Source organism: Takifugu flavidus, chromosome 2 (genome assembly GCF_003711565.1).
Source record: "Takifugu flavidus isolate HTHZ2018 chromosome 2, ASM371156v2, whole genome shotgun sequence".
NCBI lineage: Eukaryota > Metazoa > Chordata > Actinopteri > Tetraodontiformes > Tetraodontidae > Takifugu > Takifugu flavidus.
The window spans coordinates 12,502,352-12,528,229 of record NC_079521.1 but is presented as its reverse complement, the minus strand read 5'-3'; the positions used below and the strand labels follow the sequence as shown (position 1 = coordinate 12,528,229).

General features: G+C 43.7%; 1 protein-coding gene and 1 long non-coding RNA gene across 6 annotated transcripts; one reads left to right on the top strand and one right to left on the bottom strand.

The window, feature by feature from the left end:
- The first annotated feature begins 1 nt into the window (after position 1).
- On the top strand, positions 2-8,089 carry LOC130517199 (uncharacterized). The gene is made up of 3 exons (XR_008947657.1): positions 2-245; positions 342-392; positions 7,866-8,089. It is a non-coding gene; the product is annotated as an uncharacterized LOC130517199 (long non-coding RNA).
- On the bottom strand, positions 3,183-25,461 carry glceb (glucuronic acid epimerase b). Of its 5 annotated transcripts, XM_057018885.1 has the most exons (8): positions 25,269-25,444; positions 23,118-23,330; positions 20,671-20,780; positions 15,451-15,541; positions 11,057-11,577; positions 9,382-9,627; positions 6,253-6,545; positions 3,183-6,145 (listed from the first exon to the last, which is right to left on the bottom strand). In XM_057018885.1, exons 5-8 carry the CDS (start codon positions 11,562-11,564, stop codon positions 5,414-5,416), a joined length of 1,779 nt encoding a protein of 592 aa, XP_056874865.1. In that variant the 5' UTR covers positions 11,565-11,577; positions 15,451-15,541; positions 20,671-20,780; positions 23,118-23,330; positions 25,269-25,444; the 3' UTR covers positions 3,183-5,413. The 5 variants fall into 5 exon arrangements, with proteins under 5 accessions (XP_056874865.1, XP_056874874.1, XP_056874882.1 ...); XM_057018894.1 differs by lacking the exon at positions 20,671-20,780; XM_057018902.1 differs by lacking the exon at positions 23,118-23,330.
- Between the last annotated feature and the right edge of the window lie 417 nt (positions 25,462-25,878).

The following is a 25,878-nucleotide window of genomic DNA, read 5'->3' as shown; positions in this document are numbered from 1 at the left end:
AGTCTGCAGAGATGTTCTTTAGCTCTGGCTTTACCTGTGAGAGCAGTTTGTGTCACTCAGATCCAGATAAGACTTTGGGGGAAATTAAGGGCACGGGCTGGTCGGGTTTGGTGTTCTGGTGAAACTGGTCACACCCAGCAGTGGAGGCCAAGTCCCGTCAGAGTTCTCCCAGAGTCCTGGTATCTTGTTTAAACGCCATCCGACAAACACGTCTTTCTGCCACCACAGGACCAGGAAGGAAGAAGGTGACATGCGGCGTGCTGTTATACCTCAGATAAAATAATAATCTCATTTACATTTTAGTCCTCTCTTGTGTTCTCTTGTGTTTGTTTTGGATTCAGTCGCCTGTGACGAGACGCTCGGCTGGTTGGTGTTTAAACACAAAAGATAAGGTAATGTTTTACCAAAGCCCTGTTTCTGTTTATGGCCCTTAATTTTATTTTGATGGCAAAACTAAGGTTATAAAGTGGAGCGTGGTGAGGAAATGCAGGAATGAAATGCAGTGAAAGTTCATGAAATTCAAACAGATCTTTTAAATATTTTGTTGGGGGAAAAAAGTTGAAAATAAGTAAACAAAGTTTGCGTTTGCGTCTTGTCTTGCAGGAATTAGAAGTAGCAAACATTTCCAATCAGTCTCTTAGGATCAGGCTTGCCAAGGCCTGGGTCGGTTGAATAAACAGCTGATAAGTTAACACACGGGTTAATATGTATGTTAACACGTCAGAGGTAGCAGCAGATGGAGGGGATCTGCAGAGTTTTAAAGATAATAAGCAACTTTTCTTTTGTTTTTTAGGTTTATCATTCAAATACAGCACACAGGGGCATGGAGACGTCAAATAGGTCGCACCAGACTGCAGGAGTAGTATTGTTTTAGCCACCAGGTGGCGGTAAAGGTATATCCGTTTAACTCTGCTGAGGCCTTCCTCCCTGTGCTGACTGACTTCAATCATATATGGAAGAATAAGGAGTGTGAGAGTACTGCTACACCCAACGTTACTACGAATTGAAAACACCTCTGAAATAATTAAATTTCATCTTCTAAAACACATAGAAGTATATATAAATATAATACTTAAAGTTCCAAGTTAAAGAGGATGAGCCATAAGTGAAAATAAGTGAAATAACAGAGGTTATTTGCACGATGGTGTGCTACCACGTATAACCACTGGAGGGCAGCGTTGTGTATTCCGCTATTCAGGGATGAAACCCCAATCTTAGTTTGTGAAGGGGCCTTTAGCAGACACCAGAAAGATTTAAAGTATGTGTATCAGATTTGATCAACTGTCGATGAGGAAAAAGGTTCCATTCAGGGTGCTAATGTATCCAATGTTGTTAAAGCCTGCCCGACTTTAACATTAAACATTGCTTTTGATTCTGAAGTTCTGATACACGCAGATGATTTTCTGTTAATACTCTGGTGGCTTCTATGAGTGATGGTGTTGTGTTTTGAATCCTTACTGGTGCCTTAAGGATGTTTTTGCTGGTGAAGTTGTCTCTTCCTGATACATTATTGGCAGCTGTTGAATCCAGAGGTGTTATTTTTCTTGTGACATTAATTTTTTTTCTGACCTAATAACTATTAACTCTGTCACTTTACATAATTCTTTGTGCTGATGTTTGAAGTTTTAAATGGGGTTTTCTTTAGAATTAAGGAAAACAACTTAAAATTGTGTTACCCTGTTCAGCCGAGTACATCCACCAGAGGGCGCTAAATGACAATTCTAAATCTTAAACCACCAAATGAGAGGCACAAACCCGAATAGCTCATAAACCTTTAGTTTTTCTCCATCATTTTCGTTAATTGAGAAGAAAATGGGGATGTATTTCGATCTGGTGACTGTGATCTGACTGTTTGTGGGTTCAGAAAGTGAAAAGCTTAGTAAGTCTGGCAGAGAATGCAGCTTTACTGAACTGCTGGAGTTGGTTTGATGAGCAGTTCAGTTTTCTCTAATTTAACTCAGCCCAAAGACCACACACAGGAGAGAACCTGTTAGTAGAACTCTGTGTAAATGTCAACACTGTTTAAAAACCATTCCTGGAGGTCAAAGTTAAATAAATCCACCAGAGGGACCACCCTGCTGGTACAAGTAAAGTTCATACCTGTCATAGTCACATGTAATCTACATGACCCCGTGACCTTTGGAAGCTAGCAGGGTAGCTCACTGATGAAAAAGAATATGTCTCAATAAAATGGAAACAAAGTCTTCTCTCAGTGGACACATTTGGCTCGCTGCCCCTCGACTGCAGCTGGATCTTACCTGCTCCGTCACCATCCGTAAACAACGGTCTGCTGAGCAATAAAGCCAGTTCTGACCCTGCGGGAGGGGAGAGCTAAACCTCAGCGGCAATCTGGTGAACAGACTGTCAAATTGAAGTCAATAAGAGCAGGAGGTTTGTATTGTCCTCCTCTGAGACTCCCACACAACATACAAAGAAATCCAATAATAGAGAGTTCAGCTTGGTGCTAATTTCATCAAGGGGTAAATGTATGGGCATCATAAAGTGTTTGGCCTCTAGAGCGCCGAGATCCGGCTCTAATGTCATCATAGTTGTCTCAAAGACATCTGAATGGCAGGGGGGCCGGGTTGGGGGCCTCGATCAGCTTTGATCAGGTCGATGGGAGAGGGAGCCGCTGTCAGGAGGGACCAGGATGTCATTAACATCCAGGAGACGTGAGAAGTGACGGCTGTGAGGGAGAAATAATGGTCAGATTGTGTAAATGCCAGAAGGTAATGAAAAATGCAGGCAGTGGGCAGGAGACGCCGTTCTCTGATGTCTGTGCTGCTGGCCGGATAAGAATAACCTAATTAGGATAAATTATTGAACAGACTCACTTCTTATTTCCAGCTTTTCCACAGAGACAGCGTACAGGACAAACTGCGCATTTTGAAAGAGATTAAAAAAGAAAATGTAATCACAGGTTTGACAAAACTAATACGGCTCCTTAATTTTGGATGGTTTAAATGATGTTATCTATATAAATACACGGAATGACACGAGTTCCCTCCATGGTGCTGGATATTGGGGGGGCAAATGCCTTTGTTTCCCAGCAGCACTGCTGCACCAATACTTGCGACTCCCAACGCGTCCACTAGTCGTCGCCAGTGCGCACAGTGGAGGCTTCTAAACAATTGCAGCTCAGCTTTAGCTGCACTGCAAAATAATTGAGACTGGACGAGCTCTTAATGAAAAAGATGCTTTTATTCATTTTCACACTTTTAAAAAGCACATTTTAAAGCACAAAGATTTCCTCTGTGTATAAACACCTCTCTTCCTTTAAAAAAAAAAAATGCTAGCATCTGCACATTGTGCTTTGATTGCAAGGTCTATTCAACCGCTCCGTTTCCTGTGGTGCCACAACCCCAGTAAACGTATTCCTTTATTGCATAAATCACATTTGACCCAGACGATGATCTTTTTATGGGACTGAACAAAACAAATGGACACAGTGAACAGTAATAGCAGCTTCCTCACTGAAGGTGTTGTACTTGGTGTGCCGTTGTGCTTTTCTTCTAACAAAACACTGCACATCTCCGCAAACATGCCCATCAAACAACGAATGTTGCCTTCACAAAGAGAGAGACGGCAAAGCAGAATATGGGAATCAGTAGCGGACTGAACTATTCGCTGAGCTGCAAAGATCCTTTTGAGGATTAGCAGGTTTTGCTCTGCACGGATTCAGAAATGAGGCGTTCTCAAAGGCAGTTTTGTGTCTGATGGGAGTCAGTCTTTTTACAAATATACTCTGTACACAGAAAGAGGACTTTGGTATAAACAATAACAAAACCCGAGCTACATCACTTAAATTCTCTCTTTTTTTAAAGTTCAGAACAATTCATGGAGGAAAAAATGTTCTGTACTTGTCAGCAAGTAAAACTTAAATTTATGCAAAATAGATGATATTTTAACATTCAGCCAGGGTGAATGAAATTTAAAAAAAAATGTAAAAAGCAAATAGTTTTAGCTTTAATCAGGGAAATGTTGCACTGCCAATACAAAACAATCTACAAAATGACTTTACATTTACCACTTTTCCTGAAATAGAAGCACAGAATTCTCACCCATTTAGATTTGCTCTCTATGTCTTGATGCTATTGTGATCATTTCCAGCTTTGTGTTGAATCTTTGTGTCGGGGGGACCGTTTCCACAGAAAATCCGAAGATGACTTTCGCAGCTACGTTATGCTGACGGGCGACTCTACGATGTGCAGGATAAACAGCCCGTTACTAAACTGCTGGCGCTCCAGCAACAGTATAGCTGGGCAGTGAAGGCCTGTTGGGAATAAAAGCCTTGTTTTTAATGTCAAGATTCACATCGACCTTCAACGTCACTGGTATTGTCTCATTTGCACGTAGCAGCCTGAGAGGCGTGAATATGACGCACATATATATCGCATTAATATCTCTGCCGGTGTCTCTTTGGAGTTTGAATCGGGACAAAACTAAATTGTTTCATTAAGTCGGCCTGACTTTATAATCCCTAATTACTAAACTCATTATCGAGGTTCAGCGAACATTATAGAACATTAATCAAACCTTTGAAAAAAAAGCAAACGCATCTACTCTCGACAGCGTCGCTGCTTCCAACGTCTGCAGCATCACGACTCGGGACAAGTTTGTCCTGACTTGATGGAACATTTGTGACAAAATGCAGCAAACGCCACACAAGCTGCATCGAAAAAGGAAAGAAAAAAACCCCAAAACCTTCATGAGGTATCACATAAACCAGCGATGCCGCTGCTTCAGCAAGAATATAGTTCATTATGATGAGTTATCAGGAATTTAAGAGGTGAGCAACTGAACGTGTCTGGAGAAATCAGCCAAACACAGTGGAATTATGGGTAGGAAGCAGAGGAGTGGGAGGGAAGAAGAGTTTGGGCTGTTTGTGTCAAAGAATTGATTCAAGTAGTTTTATATTAGGAATCTACCTGACACACAATCAAAGCTTAACTTTAACTGTTGGCTTGAGACAGTTTTGGAAGCATTGAACATTCCTGTAAAGTGATGAAAGCCAAAATAAAAAGTAGAGAGTGAAATTCTTGGCAACATCCTCCTCTATATAATTTATAAAATATTCCATTAATCCTCTTTCAATATAATTTAATAGTGTTGCTGAAATTTTAAAAAAATATAACTGGAGAGATACAACAACTGGATAGGAGAAATGTGGCCACGCTCTACCTTTAAACACACGCACTCTTCTAGAACGCTCAGTCTAGAACTAGCTCTGCACATAAATACAAACGCTAGCTCCTGGAGCACAACAGGAAGTGAGAGCTACAGTCGGCCTGGCAGATAGTATGGGACCTGCATCAGGACGGCCGAGCAGAGCCGCAGCTGAACAAATGAACCTCCACCCAGAAGGGATGATCTGAGCCAGCTCCCCGCCGCCCTCTCTGTGTGTGGCCTGGGTCTAGTTGTGCTTGGCCCGGACCCCTTTTAAGTAGGCTTTCCAGCGTTTCACCACATCCTTGAAGATGGGCGAGCTGTCTATGGATGCGAGGAGCTGAAGCTGGTTAATGTGCGTGGTGTGGTAGTCCCAGCGGGCCAGGTTGGGGGCGGTGCCCAGCATGAAGTGGCGCAGGTCGTAGATGCTCCCGGAGCCCGTGTCAAAGAGTGGCAGCATGGCCTTCAGAGAGTCCATGCCGCGGCTGAAGAGCTGCCTGGCCTCCCTGCCCAGCTTCTCCCCCGCCGTCTCAGTCAAGTCAAAGAGACCCAGCAGGGAGTAGATGAAGCCGTTGAGGACGAAGGAGCTCGGCGTAGTGGGGTACTCCTCATACCAGTCGTGCTTGTTCATGAACACGGCTTTGACCCCATGCTGTGCTGAAGGCACCTTGTAGGGTCCAACTGCCTTGAGGGCAGCGTTGAGATAAGCCTGGTCTTTGGTGAGGAGGTAGGCTCTCACCAGGGTAGACATGGCCTGACCCTGAGCCATGGCCGAGTACCAGCCGGGCTCCAGAGCCCGAAAGCCTTCGCCCAGTTTTCTGGTGACCATGATGGGCCAACCGCCTCGATCGTCCTGGTTACGAAGCAGCCAGTCGCTGGCCGCAAAGAAGGCAGCCATGTGGGCAGTGGTGGAGATGGTGACATTGTCAACAAAGCCCCGCCCGTTCAGGACCAGTCGCACCACCCGCCGGGGCATGATCTGTGGACAGATCCAACAGGACAATTAATCAACCATCCCTCACTGTACTCATCATTTAAATTGTAATAAAGGTACGTTTAGGACCAGAAGGTTGGACACTGACTGACCTTTGTGGCCTTCACAGCCTTGGTGTTGGACAGGCCGACGCCCTTCCTGAGGTCAGTGAGCAGGTCTCTGGTCAGAGTGCTCCAGGTGGTGCGTGAACCAATGCCATAGGTGATTTCCCGATCTTTGAAGGCAATAAGCTGTGTGCTGGTCACATAGTGTATGGTGAAGGGGGGGCCCTTCTCCGTGGTCTCCAGGACCACCGACACGCTGCCGTTGGAGGTGAACTTGATGTCCAAGCTGAGAATGAAGTCTTTTGAGTTACCCAGTTGGAGGGACACACCCTCTGAGGACTCTGTGGTGGAGGGGGGGGACAAGGGTGTGACATAGAGAGCAGGGTTAAAAAGGTGTGAGCGAGGCACTAATATTGCTCATAACTACCCCATTTAAGAGTCAGACAGGAAGAACCATGTGTTTTATTATTCTAGTGAAAGATTATTTCTGTAAGGAGCGACTGAGGAGACAGGAGACACATCACAAGCACATCCGTCCTACAAGCACCTACAATCCCAGGAAAAGACTAAAAGCCTAACCTCATTCCACGGATTTTAAGAACTTCTGAAAAGAGCTATTTTTAGCCACACCGACTTCCGCGCACATTCTTTGGCTGGTGCATTTCTGAGATGTCTTTATCCTCCAGTCCACACACAAAACACACCGTTTCAAAGAGAAATGACCAACAACTGCTATGAGAGAAATCCTGAGATCCACAGACGGACGAGTGAGTCTGGCAGCTTGGATGAGTGAAGGACTTGTCTCCATCTTGGTGATCGTCGCTTGATCAGATGATGGAATGTGGCTATGCTGCTGCCTGCCTCTACAGCCACCAGCTGCTGTACACGGCTTTTTTTTTTGTAAGAGACACTTACAGGATCAATTAGGAGTGAAAAATCCATGATAACTCAAGCCATCCATCCAAAAATAGTCCACATTAGCCGGGAGAATAGCTGGATGGTATCTTAATAACACAAACAAGTCAACAATCCTGTGGAAGTTGAGCTTCTTTGCCCTTTTTTCTGTCCTCCGAGCACTGCTTCCATAAAGGGTAGGAGTCAAGGAAAGGAGGTTAATGGGATGACGGATCCTTGAAGGCAGAAGGATGGAGAGAGTGAAAATAAATCAGGAGTGAAATGACAATTGCAAATCAGGGTGCTCTCACATGAGGAGTGGAGAAAGCGGAGGCAGATGAAGGCGTCTGAGACACAAAGGCAGTCGATGGGGAGGAAAATGAAGGAGAGAGCCAGTCTGGCAGGGGCCTCTGGATGGCTACAGCTCTTTAATGCACTCATAAATCCATTACTTAAGGCAAAGCAGAGAGTAAGTGGATTTGTACTCTGGCCTCTGTGATTACTGTGGCATCAATAAAGGATGGGCAGGGAGTATAGAGGAGATTTCACCTCCTCTGCTGCGCTCTGCTGTCTGGCTGTTCAGCAATATGGCAGAAAGGAGAGATCCACAGGGAAATACGTCAGCAGAAAGCCAACGCCCGTACACATCAAACACACTGAACGCGTGTGCGGGCCACAGACCCAGGTGACCAAAGGACTTGTGGTCCTTCAATGCCACCTATGAAGCTTTAAAACTACCACCACATGTGAAATATTTGTCATTTCAGCGATGAATCCCAGCTCGGCCCCTCCCCAGCCACCTACGGCTCTCCTCCCAGCTGGATGTGCCACAGGTGAGGGTTGGACTTGCAGCTGTTTTACTTGGACTTACCCCTGACAGCACAGCTCATGGAATTTCACATATTTGCCTGGGTAGACCATAATAAGCTTAGATCAGCCATGCCTTTTAATCTTACAACACTCTTGTAATCATCGATGTCCTTTAATCTAAATAAACTCTTTTAACCATTAAAGCATCGACCATTTGCCGTTTAAAGTCTGATCTGCATTTAAAAACTATGTTCTGAACTGCACATGAAGGGATCTAGAAAATAAAGGTGTTATACGGCTGACAGCACGCAGATGGTGGATGGGGGGGGGGGGGGTTATCAGGGGAGGGACGATTGAGCCACTCCTCAGAACTGTGGAGAGGCTGTTCAACACTGGTGCCCTAGATACAGTAGCAAGAACTGAACAGAAATTATAGGGGAAAGAAGGAAGGAGCGGAGGAAGGCAAAAGGACAAAATGGAGCAGAAAATGAACAACTGTATTTGCCGTCGCAGTAGGACGTGGAGAAGAGATGAGATGAGATTAATGTTGAGGAGGAGAACAAAAGGGCTGTGAAGACTCAGAGCGCTGTAGGTGGGCTGAGGAGTAAAGATGGAAGCTGGGTGATGTCGAGAAAACAGAACTATGGTGGTGAGATGGGGCCAAATGAGAGCGGGAAGTGAAGGAACACATGGAAAAAGTTTGGAAAACAGGAGAATTACACAAGAGAGGGAAGTCATAGATTCACCTTTAGCTCTGGGTTGGATCACTTCTGTTAACCTTCTCACAAAGTGAGCACTTAGTGGTGTTAAGGATAAAATGGTGTTAAAACAATGTTCAGAAATGATGTCACAGTCTGATGTTATTGTGACGCGCTGACGGGTTGGGCCTCCGCTGGGCTCTGGCACATTTTTGCACACTTTGCTTATGAATACTTCAAGTTTGATACCAGACAAGAATCCCAATCATTGTCTTCAAAAACACTGATTTCCAACAACAGATGCAGAAAATTCCGGTCCACTTGCTTTGATTAAAGCAGACTGGCCGATGAGCCACCAGCAACATGCAAACAGTGATCGAATCAAGCAGCCTTGAGCATCATTAATCCTGCGACCAACAAACAGAATTAAGGTTAATTGACAAGTGCAGACAATGACCTCCCTCTTTCAAACACTGCTGTTCACGCTGTGCATATAAACCCGCTGGCTGGAGGCATTTCTGTCTGGTGCCATTTTCACGGAGCGTTTAGATGACGCAGACGACGGCTATTGAATCACAATCTCGGAGAGGAGCTCAGCCGGTGGACTGTCGAACGTGCGCGGTCTGACAGTAATCTGGCGGCGTATCCGTGACTCACTGCAGACAATCATCCAGTCCTGAGGGTGTAGCTGCGCGAGGAGCCTCCTGACAGTCAGTTAACGGGAGATAAGCTTCATGCCCCGAAGCCATCTGGGCTCACAGGAAGTCTCACGTACCTTGAGCGTTGAACTGGCGCACGGAGGTAGCCCGGGACTTGTCATGGACACGGCTCAGACTGCAGCCTTTTGGCACACTCCAGGGGTGTGTGATGGCCCGGCTGTCTCGCTCCTCCGCCGTATCGTAGATCTCCACGTGGGGGGGGCGCTCGGTCAGGTTTTTGCTGTAATGGCTCAGGCCGTACTGGGCGATCTGGATGGCGTAGAAGTAGCCCTGAGGGCCCCACTGAGTGGAGAGAGGCACGCCTGGTTTAGAAGGGATGAGATAAGGATACATTTAAACCTCTGGTCAGCTGAGCGCTTTTACAACATGTTTGTTATTTAAGCTTCTTTTCTGTGTGGGACAGACAACAACTGACAATTTATGTAAACAGATGACATGAGGATGGATTAAATCTGGCCAATTTTTATTTATTTTGAGAAAAACAGCTTTCATATTAAGCCCAGCTTAGTTGGGAGGACTCATTGTAGAGAAATAGATTTATTGGGAAAATAAATTATTTTCCACACTGGAGCAATAATTTAAGACGTTTAATGATTGAATGGCTTGATGCTGTGATGAGATGGTTTCCTTCCTGCTGTCTATAACAGTGCAGAGGGCTAGACAGCCTAACCACAAACCATCAGTCCAGTGAAGTGTTTCTGGTGACCAAGTGTGTGAAGAGTCAAAATCGTGTACAAGCCCTCTTCTCCCTGAGCTGTACTTGACCAAGTATGACTGAAATCTTTTAGACATTCTGCCATTCCCGACTTGTTCCTGCACATCTCCCGCGACAGCTTAAGTCAAATGACTGTCAAAAGCCAAACCTGTAACGTGGTGCTACTCACTGAATTACACCAACTAATCCACGTGAAATTGACTGCTAAGCTTCAAATACTTTCAGAACTTCCCCAAAGTTGAGTTCAAGCCTCTAGTCTTTAATCCAGAGGATTTCCAATAAATGACCGTGGGACTATGGCGAGCAATTAATGCTCAAATGCCACTGGAATAAGACGCAAGGTTTGACAACCCAGACAACCAGAGGACGTTTCTCTCCTCCCTCTTGACTGTGAACCAAGTCCCAAAGATCTCTCTTGAGTTTCTAACCCTCAACTACAGGGACAGGAGGCAAAGCAAAGTTACTCTATAAGATAAATATAATAAACATCTAAAAATGCTCTCAGAGGAAACCATTAAGATAATTTTAAAGAGTGAACAGCATAAGTGCTGCAGCTACTTTCATGGAAAAGGTCAATCACATTATTTAATGAATATTGCCAAGAGTACAGTTATAAAAGCCCTTCCAGAAGTAGCAGGGTGTCTTGGGAGAGAACTGCTCCCACGACCTTGTTAGGTCCAACAGTTCCTCAGACTGTGACAGGCCAATTAATGAATTGCTATATTCACTTATAAAAATATGCTAAACTGAAAAGAGCAGTATGCCTGTCTACATGGAGAGCTAAATTTAGGAGATCCTGGAGCTTAATTAATGGACGGTGAGGAGTGAGTGTGTGTCCAGGGGGAGACACATTATAGTCGATATTTTAAAGTAGGAATGTTCTATTGAAAATGTAAAAGATGAAGAAAAAATTTGCTCTGTGATCTTCAAAGGCAGGAGGAGTATCTATGATCAAACCACTGATATTTGAGGACTGTTCCGTTATGAGAAAGTAGTTAAGCTAGAAAACATCTTACCTTCCACTCCACTGATACACTTGACCCGGTCCCGAACCTCCACATTGTAACCTTCAAACGACATGAAGACCCCATCGGGATGGTACGGCTCCCGCTGTGCGTAGACCTTAGAATAGCTGTGCTGGAACTCAAATCGGTCGTAGCCGTCATACTGTGCTACTTTGCCGTACACCTCGAAGTATTTTTCCATCCAGCCGAAGGGCATGTAGATCTCTCCTCCGGCCCGCCGGCATTTGATGCTGGCCTCGTCGTTGATCAGGCAGTCGATCTCTTCGAATTTGGAACCACCAACAACGGGTGGAGGCTCTGGAGGTTGTGGGGGGTGCTGCTGGCTGCTTATACTGGAGTCCCCCACCCTGGCACTGGGAGCCACCAAGGCGGCATGAGGCAGGAACCTGAGGGAGGTGTCGCTGGAGCAACGGTTCCACAGCAACACAGTGATGAGCGTGAAGAGGGCGCAGATGATGATGAGGGTCTTGTAGTTCACCCGTGCAGCCAGACAACGCATGGTAGCGGCTCGCCTGTGCGACACAGAGCGAGGAATGAATGACTGAAACAGCAGCAGAATGGCCAACCTAACTGGAGACAGACAGCCTGGAGGAGGTGAACTTTTATTGAACCTTAATTACCATCAAATCAGTGCTGAGCGATGCACCATAGAGTTTGAATTTGCACCAACAACCGCTATAAGCTCACCCTGATTAGACCAATCAGCAATCAGCTGAGCCAATCACAGACGGACCCACCTGTTTGCATTTGTAAAGCCCGATTTCATTTCTTCAGCTGGTTTTCTGTGCAATATACCATAATGTATTGGTATTTATACTTAAAAGTATGCAACTATTGTTTCAGATGTAAACCTCTGCAGTGATAATGGAGGAATTAAATTTACCTGTATCTGATAGTGCCTTCTAAAAATAAGCCAAGTTCTGTGGTTTTAATTTTAAAACAGGAAAATTCTGCATGCAATGTCTTCATATCTCTTAGCACGAGTAATATCTGCCCTTTAACCCCGTAATAATAATAATAAAATTCCTTAGGACTGTAAACATCTGAAAATGCTCAGATTTGTTGGTGACCTCAACAACAAAAGGGGAAACTCTGACATTTTCAGCAAGAAATCAATATGCATGCATGAGGCTTGCTGCTCTGTTCTGAGTACAGCTCACTGCTCATACAAGTTACCATGGCTGCGATTACAGTTCAGGCCTCTGATGACAGGAGAGCAGAGAAAAACCATCACCCCTCCCAGCTTTCAATAGCTCCCGTAAAGCTAGAAGCTTTTTAAATGTCAACGCAATTACAGGATAAAAATTCCCAACAGAAGTGAGAATATTAGAGCTGCGCTATTGTTTGAGCAGCTTCCACCTAAAATCAAATACAACTTCATATTTTATGTTTTAGATATTTCGGAAGAGTCGACATGCATGTATCATAAACACTCCTTCCTTTGTCTCCAACACGCAACTTAATCATATCTGCAGGAGCGATTTTTAGATTTAAATGCTTACTTTCATTTTTTATTCAGCGGTGGACGGGGGAAAAAAGAGCACTGGTGCATCTCTGCAGATGATAAATTATTGCAACAAAAAAAAAATCGAATGATGATATTTAGAAAAATGTCAGCCTGGCGCTGTGATGAACGATTGGACCAGCAGGAACTCTGACAATGCTGACAATGTGAGTCGTGGGCTCGAGGACTGCGGCCTGAAAGATAAGTAGGACCAGTCCTGTCAGGACACAACTATAAATAATTGGTCTTTTTTATCACGATCTGTTCCTGGAGTGGCACTCAGTCTCAGCGTAGAGAGGTTGAGGAGTGCAGAACAGAGCTCATCCAATAGGGCTGCTACCGCGAGAAGCTTCATATACAGGTGACTCACTGGGAGACGGGCAGGTAACACAGGTGAGCACGATCCCAGGTGGACCCATGTCACACACATGGGTCCACCTGCTAGACAAATGAATCAAAGAGCGATGCGAATATTACCATATTTCAGAACGTGATACTGGACATTAAGTCTTTGTTGGGCGATATATGGGTTTTTCTTAATGGGCATGCAATGTCTTCAAAATGGTGCACACAGCCCCACTGGAAAGACCAACATTTTTAAATACAAATGAAACAAGAGGCAAACACCAGGCGATAGTGATGTGAGTGTGCAGAGAGCTGACTGATCAAACAGCAGAGCTGAACTATATTTCATTAAATTAAAAATGACAGCAGAGGAAGCTGCAACATTAAAATGAAGGATATGGCGAAACACTTCAGAAATTCCACCCATCAGGGCTGATATATCTTGTGAGGCTTCCAGAATACATCAAGTGTGTTTTTTTCAGAAGGATCTTGGTGAGGACACCATTTGAAGTAGTTGAAAATGGGAGGAACTGAAAGATTCTGGTGCAGATTAAACATTACAGTGTCAACATTGTCCCTTTGATTGGGCTCCCACTCATGTATAGATACTAACCTCAGATTTAATCCCATGGATACAAGCCCGGGGTGATGATCCATCTATCACACATAACTACACAGACATGTGACTGGACCCAAGTGGAGAACCGGCCCCGTGAGCGCAACAAATAAAGCCCATTCCCATTTATTTCCTTCTTTAATTCAACCAGGTCAAAGTCTCCTTCAGGTTTGAGTGTCTCATTGGTTGATTATTCCAAGACAACAGTGAAAGACAAACAAATCCATCCCTTTAACTTGGTCTTAAAACATTAAAACAAACTAAACTTCACACATCCTGAAGTTTACAGATTAGTTTGGGCTCCACTTGTGTTGTTACACACATTCATGTGGATCGCTCTGTTCAAAGGCAGTGTTTCAGCCACTTAACTCCGTTTCTTCAAACTGCTTTTTTTATTAGCATGTGAAACCTTACAAAGCACCCTGATGCTGTTGGGTGCTCGACAAATGGGGAAAATCACACTATGGTGCGGCCCTGCATTGATTGTTTTTTCCGTTTTAAGGAAAGTGGCGTGGAGGCATCATTTTTTGTGCGCCGCCTGCGTAATGGGGCTCCTGATTACAAAACCACAGGGCCTCAACACAACCACAGCAAGCAGGGAGCCATGAATATACATGAGGCAGCAGTGCTCATTTTAGTAAAACTAGGTTCATACTTTCACCAGCGCTGTTTTAATGCAGCCTTCCAGTTGCAAGTCTTTTTAAAATAGAGGGTAGAAGAGACAAACAGTCACATAATCTGCATACAATTAGTTTTTAGAAAGGAGAAACTTCTTGATTTGACTGTTGAATAAAAGAAAAGTCATTAACACACATCGACACAAGCTAGAATAGGATCATGAGCAACAGTGCTATTGGTGTGGACACAGAGCTTACAGTATTTATGAGGACAACAGTGTTCCAGAGACAAACCAGTCAGAGCCTTAAGTGGCCGGTACCGAGGAGATCGACAGATGATCGTTTTTATAGACTTGTTGGGGCGACCAGTGGTGCTTCATGACGAAAGATGTGTGCAAAATGTCATCGGCCTCCATCTCAGCCAGCAGCCAAATTGGATTGTAATAGCCGAGTTTCAACCCATAGAGGGCAGTCAGTCTGAGGTTTTAATACAAAATATGCCAAAATGAAACACTTTGACTCAAATGTCAAGAGCGGGACCAGAATCCATCGAGAGCACTACTTCATACATTTGTCTTCAGCCAAAGAAAGTGTTACTGAGGAGTAGTTACACTTTAAAACAGCTCTGTCAAGGGTGCAACTTAGATTCCAGCTTTTAGTGGAGACTTATCTGTTGTCCTTTAGTGCATTTGTGCTACATTTGTGCTACTGCTGCCTGATATAGCTTTGTTTAGAGACAACTGCGAGGTGAGTAAACTGCTTTGAATTTAATGTGCCTCTGTGTTTTATCTCTGGTAGGAGGATTAGGCAGGCCATTACTGCAAGCTTATAACTGAGCCCTACTGAGGGATTAGGCAAACTCCTAATCAAACGGAGGGGACGGAGGAGAAATTATATAAAAAGGTCATTAATGCATCCTTGGACAGGCAGGTCACCCAGGCTGCTTGTTCTACAAATCACAGAAACAAATGTGGACTTCGGGTAAATGGCTGGAGTTCACAAAAAAGGCTTAATTCTGAGGAACTAAAGATTTAAGGGCTTAAAATAAATCAGGCTGTAGGGGAATTATTGCACAGCGTCTGGGAGTACAACTAGAACAATCATGATTGTGTCAACGCTACTAGGTTAACAATCACCCCGGTTAAAAAAAAAATCACATGACCTGCAGCACAAACAAATGGCACTGGTGTATGGACATTTGGACACAAGTTCTGAGGTTTTTCTATTACTATTACTACTATTTAGAAACTCAGAGACAAGCACATAAATGTTTGTTCTTGCTGTGGGCTGTGAGCATACTTGCCTCTAATCCATTCACACACAGACTGAGATCAAGAACGTCATCCTGTTGACATTCAGGAGTCTTCTGGATCCTTGTGCAGTTTCCTCAGCACCTACAGACGACAGAAGACAGAGAAAAGAGTCTATTATTGTTGCCAATTTGCACACTAAACATAATTTTAGGACTCATTTGGGATATCTGACGTACGCAGATACAAAAAGACAACATATAGCGGGGCATGAATGGACAAATTTGTAAATAAATTGCCATTTCCACAAATCTGTACTGGTCATTTCAGTACCTAAACTCCAGGATCAGTCGAAAGACTTGTTACTTTTATGCAACAACAAGAACAACAACAGCAACAAGGCTAACAAGCAACATACAAACATTCCAAATCTTCTGTGCTGCCATTAGCTTAGCATATTCTGTAATTTATCTGTAACACAATAACACAACTGGATCAACTTCCAACCACAGTAGTAATAAGTCACACATGCACAGTTTAAGAACGTCATCAACAGTGAACAAATTGTCAGTGACCTCAACATTAATGTTGTGTACATTAGGACAAAGAGAAAGGCACATTTGCAAATGCTAGTGTGATTAATTTATAGGCTTTTTGGACGGTGGAGACATTAACGGACGACCAATCAATGAGTGCAAATTTGCAGCGTGACACTGATACGTTTCTCTGTAATTAATCTCACCAATGCATTTCAGGTCCCCACTGAAACAGGCCATTAAACAAAGGAAAGTGCTAAACTGTCACACCCAGGAGAAGATATTGATCTTTCTTATGAAATGTGCTTATTGACAGAGCACTTAAATTAGATATTGGAGGAATAAAACCAGCTGGGCTCCCTCTGACGCTGCATGGTCCGCAGCAGTTTTACACTCCTTGAAGGAGATGGAATGAGATGAGCTGCAGTGCGCTGGAGGATGGGAATGTATGACAATAAACAGCAATATAATTAAAGGAACACATTCAATGAGTGAATGCATCATTCTGACACTGTAATTACAGTCAAATAAATACACAGGCTGGGAATTCTCCAGCATTTCCTCTCTCTAACACAGGTTGATTACAAGAACATTACAGCAAGGAACTGGTGCCATGTTAGTGCCCAGGTGATCAAATCCATCTTAATTCAATATTTAGACACCGCATGCACACTGGTACAAATCATGAAATAAGATCCGGCCCCAGTTTGCAGGCCCCTCTCGGAGGAAGGAATGCACCTCAAGATTTAGCTTCATCTTTTAATCATGCACCATTTCTGTACAAGCAGGAAGTTTTGTGCAGCTCTTTGTTGGGCCTGTAGAGTGACTTGGCTTCCGTATATCTGGACCATCCATCCCTCCGTCCTTTAACAATTTATACCCCAACATTAGCTATAATAGTCAAGATAGTTGGAGGCAGGAGCCTGATGCCACAGAAAAATACACCCTGTGTGAGTCTAGCATCTGAAAGGTGGCCAGCAGGTGGGTAAAGGAGGACGAAATGTCAGCGGGCGATCAATACACCCTGGCTCCTCCGCCATCGTACTGAGGCTTGTGCAGCACACCTGCTGCAGACAGACGACGACAAGAAAATGCGAGTTAAAGAAAGGGTGGGGCCTTTCATTACCCTCCTGCAGTATCTTCTGCACCATCCCCGCTGTTCCTCCGGCTGCATTTCCCTCCAGACATCAGCGCTCTCTGAACATCTGGACGCTGCTGTGGTTTCATTTGAAGACGCCTCTAAGCAGCCGACATCAAGTTATTTAATCAGTGGTAATGGCAGATGCTATTGTGGTGGCATTTTAACTTTAAAATTAAGCCTTTTCTTTGCTTTGCTGCAAAATAGATTTTTTTAATAGCCATTCCTAAATTTGCATTGGTGCCCAGCTGTAAACAGAGACGGTCTGGTTGATTAGATGTTGTCGGTTCTGGACTCATTTAATCAGAAACAAAGCTGTATGCATTATTTTTTAAATCTAGAAGTAGCTTCTAATTTATATAATTGAACATTCTATATGAATGAACATGAGCTGTGCACGCCGTCCCACTGCGCCGACTCCATTTTTACAGCCTTCACATTTTGTTCCATTTAATTGACCTTTCTTGAGCAGAAGGTTGACACCTTGCATATGAATCACGCAGGCCAAGTTTATGGCTCTCTCCTGAGAACATTAGACCGAAGATATTTCCTTGCCTGACGGAGAACAATGTTGAGTCATTCGCTATTTTAGCCGCTCCTCATTTGCTGCCTTTCCTGACACAAGCAGTCATTCATCAGTACTTTGTTTGGAGAGAGAGCGTTGAAGACCCATCTGCTGGGCATTCGTAATACGCCCGTTTTCTCTGAGGAGTCCGAGCGCGGCCAAACGCTGATTATCACACCGCTCGCAGCGTCCTGGTGGCAGCCATCACTGACCATCTGAGGCCCGAGAACTGTTCGCATGCAAAGAGAAGAGCTGGTTTAATTGAGATTTCTACTTGCAAAATGACATAATTAAATGTGATCCTTCTGATTAGAGAGGAAATGAAGTGAACAGCTGCTTATTCGTACACAAACAGGCAGAGTGGAGACATTCAGAAGGATGTTTTCAGATTCCTTTTCTTTAATCTATGAATTACCTGTGTTTAATAGGTGGAGGAGAACATTTAAGTGCCTTCTACTTGCACAAGGGAGCAAACATTATTTGCAAGCTTTGATTAACCAGCTCAGCTTCTATTAATACGATTTTTTTTTTTTTGTAAATTTTGTTGCAATTCTCTCGACACAACCATCTCAAATAAAACCCGACCTCTTTAACACAAGTCCATTCACAAGTGTGGTGCACTGGCTCATGAACCACAGCCCCCATGCCAACCTCGTCCAAGACTCGAAACATTCGAGCAAGTTTCACGCTGGATTACAGGGACAAAGAGGGTCTCAATGGTCCGGCATCCTGTGCTGAAAGATGTGTTGTGGCTGTCACAAGTGTTCAGCATTATACACAGTAAATTCTGATGTTATTTAGTGGTGATTTGCATACATTTAGGCGCTCTGTCACTTCATTTTGTGCCTGTGAATAATGTGGGTTTGTTGCACCAGTTTACACCCAGACAGGCTGCAGCTGTTCACCCACTCTTCGCCCTCTTACACATGCAGAGACGATTTTGCATGTATTTAAAAAGTCACAGAGGGGTATTTATAACACTTCTTATCTGTCCAAGTTATTTATACATTAAATAGACATTTATTTCAGGTTGTGTGCTGCATTCAGGCAGTGGATGAACAGTTGAAGGCTAAAGCAACAAGCACCAACCGGCTGCAGGCTCTTGGGAGCCAGCCAGTATGCAAAACCAGTTGAAAACAGAAGAAAACTTAAAAACTCAAGTGTCTCAGAGAGCCGCTCCTGCTTTATGCGCCCAACTCCAAATTGGAGAAAAAAAGGATGAGAGGATTAGACTTGGAGTAGGAGGCAGAAAAGACAAGCTTGCAGGAGGAAGCCAAGATGAAAGTAAATAAAGAGTTTGGAAGTTTTCAGAAGCCGAGTAGATACCCTCGGTGCCTGTCAAGACCCTGCGGCGCTCGCCGCGGAGCACTCCGCCTTTAGCTTTGCAGGCAAAGGGCAGCGATTAAAAAAACTATAACATCATACTCCAGCAATGAGTCACAGATGGTGGGAAGAAATATAAACACACAAGTAAACCACTTAATGAAGCAATGAGCTCTGCCCGAACCGTGAGAAAGCAAAGAGGAAAAACTGTAAATCTGCAATCGCTGCGATTGTGTCAACAACCTTTGCTTGATCCACCACTAACTCTGGCAGGAAAAGCAGCTCATTTAAATTTCGTGACCAAATAGATGCAATATTTCCACCCAAACTGCAGGTTGTTCTCTTGCGTAACTGCTTCATCTGTCTGTTAGTATTCGTTTCCATCTGTTTCACTGGGTGTAATGAACTGTAACCTCCGGGGACTGCAGCTTGCAGAAAGAACACAAACTACTTTGAAGGAATTACATTCTTTTAATGTTGGAATTTTTGAAATGAGGAGCAAACCAGAGCGATTTCCAGACGCACACCACCCAGGCAGCCCTACCTACTGCGCAAGAATCCATAATTCATCTGAGGAGGGAAGGAAGCTCTGGCTGACAAAGTGCGAAGAGGCAACTGACACATGTGTGCGTCCTTTAGCATCTGTGCATCTGAGAAACAACTTTGAACTTTTTGGTAGCACAGGCACCTCAGTGTGAGCAGTGTAAAAGCACAGGGCTGCACCCCAGCTGTCTTTTATATGAAGGCAAGGCTTGCATCTTCAGAACCTTGTTATTTCTCTGAAAAGGCCACCGACTGGATTAGAATATTAAGCAGCTCTTGCCATCGGAAATCAAAAGGACTTTGGAAGAGAGTGGGAAGCTTCAAAAAGACTTTGATGGTATATATCGCTCCATCTCCAGCAGATATGATGGAATGAAGGAATAGAAAGACTGGAACAAAGAGCTTCTGAGAGAGGAAGGGTGACAGGGGTTATTCTTCTCTGGATTCTGCATAGCATTGTTTCACAATCGCAACAGTCTCGCTCTTAAAATGTCAGGACTTCTGACTGAAAACACTAAAGGTGGGCGAGAAGCCAGATTTCAGCCCCATTTAAGGTGGGACTGACATTATCAGGCCTTGTTCTGTGTAAAGCTACGAAATACAGAGTAGCAGTTCATCATGATTTGAAGAACTAGCAAAGCCAAAGGCCGATAGGATACTGTTAATCAAAAAATAGAGCGATCTGTGCACCAAACATCTGGTCCAGATGGAACACGCGGTTATCAGTGCAGCCCTGATGACATCTACAGTCACACTGGGACACTGTTGCAGGTCTTTGCTGCAGATACAATGAGCGATCTGGGCGTTTAAAAAAGAGAGAAAAGACTGGGGAAAACATGTTGAGGAAGTGGGGCATCAAAATGTTTCGGCTCATTCATCTCCAAGTGCAGAGCAAAAGCAAGACACCCAGTTCTGTCCTATTTGCAGCAATGAGGAATCCAACCCACATTTACAGTATTAATAAGTAAAGTAGGAGGAAATCTGCTCAGCTGCAGGAAAATTATTAAAGACTTTGTTTCTGCCAAAACACGGTAAATAAAACTTCCCAAAAACTTTTACAATTTCAGCATCTATTAATTCATGGGCTTTTTTTTTTTTTTTTTAAATTGTTTTCCCCAAACATAATGCTTGCATGAGTGTTAGAGAAACTGTTGATTTAATAGGAAACCTCCTGTTTGCAGAAATGCCAGAGATGAAAGTTGGCCTGTTGCAATAGAGCCTCCCTTTGTCACAGGAATAAATAAGCCGTTGACCTTCAGTGCTGCTTCTACCTTCTCCCTACAGACAAAAGAAAGAAAACCTCTGATTTTCATGTTTAACTTGACAAATAAAACTAAGGATCTTAAAATTCAAAGCACATAAAATGACAGCCTTGGATGGTTGAGCATAGGAATCTACTAGAAAGGTCGAGTCTGGAGGTCAATCATGCACACGGTTGAACATGTCTGGCATGGAAAGATTTATGGGTTTGTGGTCAAAGAACATGAAGATTCCATTGAGTGGAGGCTCTAAGTGTTCCCTAGGTGTTCCCTAATCATGCTGTTACAGACTCTGGCACCAATCATGACCTTGATTAGGAATAAGTGTTTTTTTAAATTAAAAATTGATGCATTGATTATTGAGAAGGACTGCAAAGTCAGCCTGTAAGACACACGGCCCACTGCAGTAAACACCGCCACAGATCCGGCTTCACTTTTGTTCTGAGCGACAACAAATAGGTTCAAATCTACAACCTAATATGTTGCATACCCGCTATTAGCTGCAACCAAGAAAAGCCCGATCATTATTTCTTATAAACAACCACAACAGCATTAGCAACAACGGCAACAACGCAGCCGATTGCATTTCATCTGCATTCATTCTCCCAAATCAGCCGGGCTTCCTCTGGCGCCAGACTCCTCTCCTCATTAGACCGATAAAACTGGCTGGAGATGTGACATTGAGATAGTCAAGGTCCATCAAATTTGTCAGCAGTAAAAGAGCTGTCAAAGATGAGCTGAATGGTGATGTACTGCTCAAGCATGCGAGCGGCTCCGCAGTGATGTGCAGAGGAGAGGAGGAGAAATCCATCTACTTTGGCCGTGCAGCAAAGATGCATTCAGAGTGTCAGATGTGGACAAAAGCAGCTTTTACACCGCCAACATTACACACACCTACAGAAACATTCACAAATGTGAAATACCGTCATTAATAATCACCTCACCTCCTGATTTAATCCTATTGGAACGCTGAATTTAAAGACACTCTTGCTGTTTGCATTATTTTAAAGCGGGTAAAAATACTGTGTCATAGTGTCCTTGTATATTTTAAAGACTGGGACACCATCTCTGACAGTTCCACTTACAGAAAACAAGGTGAACTCTGAGGAACATGATGAAATAAATTATTTTAATGGCTAAAATGTGAGTGTTTCAAAGCCCATAAGAAAATAAATTGCCTTAAAATTTGGTTCGTTTTGCCTTTTGGTGCATCTTATCACGGTGGTTGGTCCCTGTGGGTAATTCAGAAAGAGCTTTGGAGAAAGGCTGATGATGCAGAAGCACCAGAAGCAGCAAAACACTCCTATCCCTCCCACATTAATATGTCCAACCAATCCAATAAACTCCTAACGGGTCTCCGGGGCCAAGGTTAAACCTTGTACCACAATGAAGGTAATCTTCATTTGCAAGCCTAATCAAGTGTCAGCGACACAGCAAAGGAGGGTCGCGGACAGCTAATTTTGCCCAGGATAGGTGTCAGAGCTTCAGACTCCCCCAGTTTGCTAACGTCAGACGATGTTTAGTTGAAAATACTCTTAAGGAAATTAACCACGAGTATCCACAGATGGCTGTGAGGTTAACCTTGTGCAGCTCATGAAAACCTGTTAAACCGGTTAACCGTGTCTTTAAAAAGGAGAGAAGCAGCAACATATAATACAGAACTCGACTCTCAACGGAAGGCAGTGGATTTGTACACTCAAGTGAGGCGTTTCGTTCTTGAAAATCATTCTATTGCAAACAGACTTGGAAGTTTAATACGTTCTTGTTTCTCTTCTACTTCACCATTTCCTGAAGACACCATTCAATCAGGTTCATTTCTCTTTTATTTTACATTAAAACATTGACTTTTGATGTGTTCACCACATCTAAAGCCACAGTTAAACATGAACTAAAAGACCAACATAGATAAGGGGGGGGGGACTAATTCAACTCCAAACAAGACAGCACAAACACAAACAACCAAGGACAGAGAGGACAGCAATTAGTTACTAAACAGAATATCAGACAAGTCCAGATGCCGAACTGTCTCAGGAGGCACAGCAGTTTCATCAATGGGTGGATTTAGAACTGCATTTCAAGTTAGCGTCGAGATAAACCTCTTCAAAAAGCTCAGCTGCAGTTAAAGGTGCAAGTAGCATCAAGAGGCCCCTCGCCCTTCTCCAAATCTCTTGTTTCTACTCTGCCCTGTTGTTTTTTTAATGAAACACTAAACACACTTCCTGTGGTGCCCTTACAAACCTCTGGAAATCCTGTTTGGGCTTAACAGCTCATGTTGCCAGCTACATGCACAGTATGTCTGATAGGATCGGTTCCTTTAAAGCCAGAAGAAGGATAAGTTGGCCGTGTTGGCTCGCACCTTCTGACTGAACCGGGGGCAGCTGGTGCCGAGCACAGAATGGGCTGGAGGAAGGTGCCTGGGGTGGGGTTACGGCTCCAAAGCAAACACACGAGCAGCCTGTTTGTTGTCTTCCAGGAAGGCTGTGGGTGGCTGCACTGACATGGTCACAGGGCAAGAGTTCAGAGCAGCAGCAACCAGGGAGAATGCTGCTCCACGATGTGGTCAAACCACCTGATTTTCATCAGAACAGACAACAAGTTGTGTGGAAAAGCAAGAAAACAAACAGCATTAGTTTTACATTTCACAGCATTACTGTGAAATGTAAAACTAGGTGATCATTGTAAACTGACAAAGATAATCTACTTATTTATTTTTTAGGTGATATCATTGATAGCACCTTTAACCATGTAAACAATGAGGACAAAGGTATGTATTTAATCTGGTTTATCTCTGAGGGTTGATAAAATGTGTAAATCCATAAAGATTTTACACTCAGTGCAGTCTAACGTCCGTCAGTTACACCTCCAAAATGTGAGCGTCCTGATTTTTTCCCATCCTGTCCAATATAGGAAGAAGTGCTTGACACCAGCTTCACCTCACTGCTTTTCTGGTTCACAGGCACTGAATGAAACCAGACATTCCCCACGGCAGGTTTCAGAGACGCTCGCCAGATTGGCTTCCAGAGTTCAACACTAGCTGCCAAAAATGGAGAGCGGAGTTGTCTTTTTATCAAAGATTAAAACTTTAGCAACAACCTTGGACTAATTGCAACCCAGAACGATCAGTTACCAGGTCACTGAGAATAAGAAATATTGGGTGGAGCTTCTCTCACTCACACACACACACACACACACACACACACACACACACACACACACACACACACACACACACACACACACACACACACACACACACACACGCACACACACACACACACACACACACCACACACACACACACACACACACAAATTGATGAAAATATCTTTTCATGCTTTAGTCCACTGGCTCCTAAGCACAATGTGAAGAATGTAAAGAATTTGGAAGAATTTGGCAACCGGATACTTACTAATAAAACCATGGTGTTCTTTAAAATGTAAAATCATAGCTGAGACAAAGTGAGCAGTGCTTGTCATCATTACCGGCCTGCCAGTGATCTTAATCCCCACTTCATTATAAGGATGCAAAGATGTATTCAATTGCTTTCACAAAAACGCTAAATTGATGAAGATCATGTCAGTGACATTACTGGTCCTTCAGTCTCAACCATACAGTGGTCATGGTGACGGCTGGGCCAGTTACTGAATCTGTGCAAAGACAACCAGCCGAACATCTGGAAAGGAAGGGAGGAAACTAATCAGATGAAGCATAGAGCTCTGCCAAATTAACGAGCGTTACCCATCACAAATGTCTAAAACCTAAACCCTAGAATGCACAAATATTTGGAGCGTCCTAACGAGGAAGTTTCAGGAGAAATATCACTAAAGGAGAAAATATCACTAAAATTATAGTCTGGATCGCTACCGGTTACACCGTTCTTCCAAAGGTTATTGGTTCTTAGTGAAAGGGAAAGCAGTTCCTGTTACTCTAGAAACGCTGCCCTGAAATATCGGTGAAGTCTGCCACAATTATCTAACTATAAAAATAGCGATTTCAGCTTTAAATGTCAATGTAATTACGCTGGGCAGCAGCAGTCAAAGGCTGGTCGCTCACCAGAACTAAAGTTTGTCATTGAATAGTTTAAAAAAAGAAGAAGAAGAAAGGGAAAACTTTGGCTTCCTCTTTTGCAGCCACCTCATCACAACATAGCCTCTTGATGAGGACAAGGTTTGCAGATCGGATCCTCTCCAGCTAAGCTAGTGAGCCAGCAAGTGCTACTTTCCACTAAACAGATGTATCGTTAGCATACTAGCTAACAGGGGTGTGCATTCCAGACACAAAGTCAACAGTGAGCTTGAAAGTTCCCGCATTCCTCCTCCCTTTCCTTCAACAAAATTGCTCAAACTCAAGCTTAGAGCAAATATTTCTCACCGGGGACAAAGAGTGTGGCGAGGGTGAAGCGTGGCAGAAGAGGGCAGCAAGGTTTAAATGTTGTGAAACTGTGGAGAAATATCTGCTAGCACTGCTTATGAATGTGTGGAGAGAAGGAGCCAACAAGCAACCTTACCTGCACGATAAAACGGTGTCCACCGGAGCTGAACCGACGGTGTCGTCTGCAACAGTTCTGTCGGGTTTGTGGGCAGTTTCAAACAGCCGTGTTTTGTTTCAGGCGGAATTACGGCTCAACCGAAGGCACAGAGCTGACAGCGCTGCCTCCCAACAGCGACTGAACACACTTTAATGCTGCCTCTCGCTGAGAGGGAGCTGGAGTATCGCGAGAGAGAACGAGATCACGGGAACACCTGCGGTCCAATCAAATCGGTGGCCAGAATCCAAGCGGTTGTTGTCAAAATAAGATGAAATAAAATGAAATGCCTATAATTTAAAATTACCTAAAAATAATGTTTAAAATAACAATTTCCTTAAAAGAATCGCACAGCTGTTGGACAAAGCGAGGGCTTATAATAACAATATTGAGCTCTTTCTTTTGTTGCAAGTTATATTATTAAAAAGAACAAAAAAGAAAACCTGTCTGACTATATAATTTTTTTTTTTTTTTTTTAAATCATTCAGTAGTTAATGGCTTGTATGAGACCTACATTTTCTACTTGTCTGGGGTTATTGTGAATGATTAAGGCAGACAGCGCTGGACTCATTTGAGGGGGAATAATGAGAAA

Bases quoted from the DNA above. Each gene is read 5' to 3' on its own strand.
- glceb (XM_057018877.1), bottom strand. From the start codon at position 11,564: ATGCGTTGTCTGGCTGCACGGGTGAACTACAAGACCCTCATCATCATC. The intron at 9,628-11,056 runs GTAAGATGTTTT...CTTCTAAACCAG, and splicing joins GTGTATCAGTGGAGTGGAAG to GCGTGCCTCTCTCCACTCAG. The intron at 6,146-6,252 runs GTCAGTCAGTGT...ATCTGTCCACAG, and splicing joins AGGCTGTGAAGGCCACAAAG to ATCATGCCCCGGCGGGTGGT.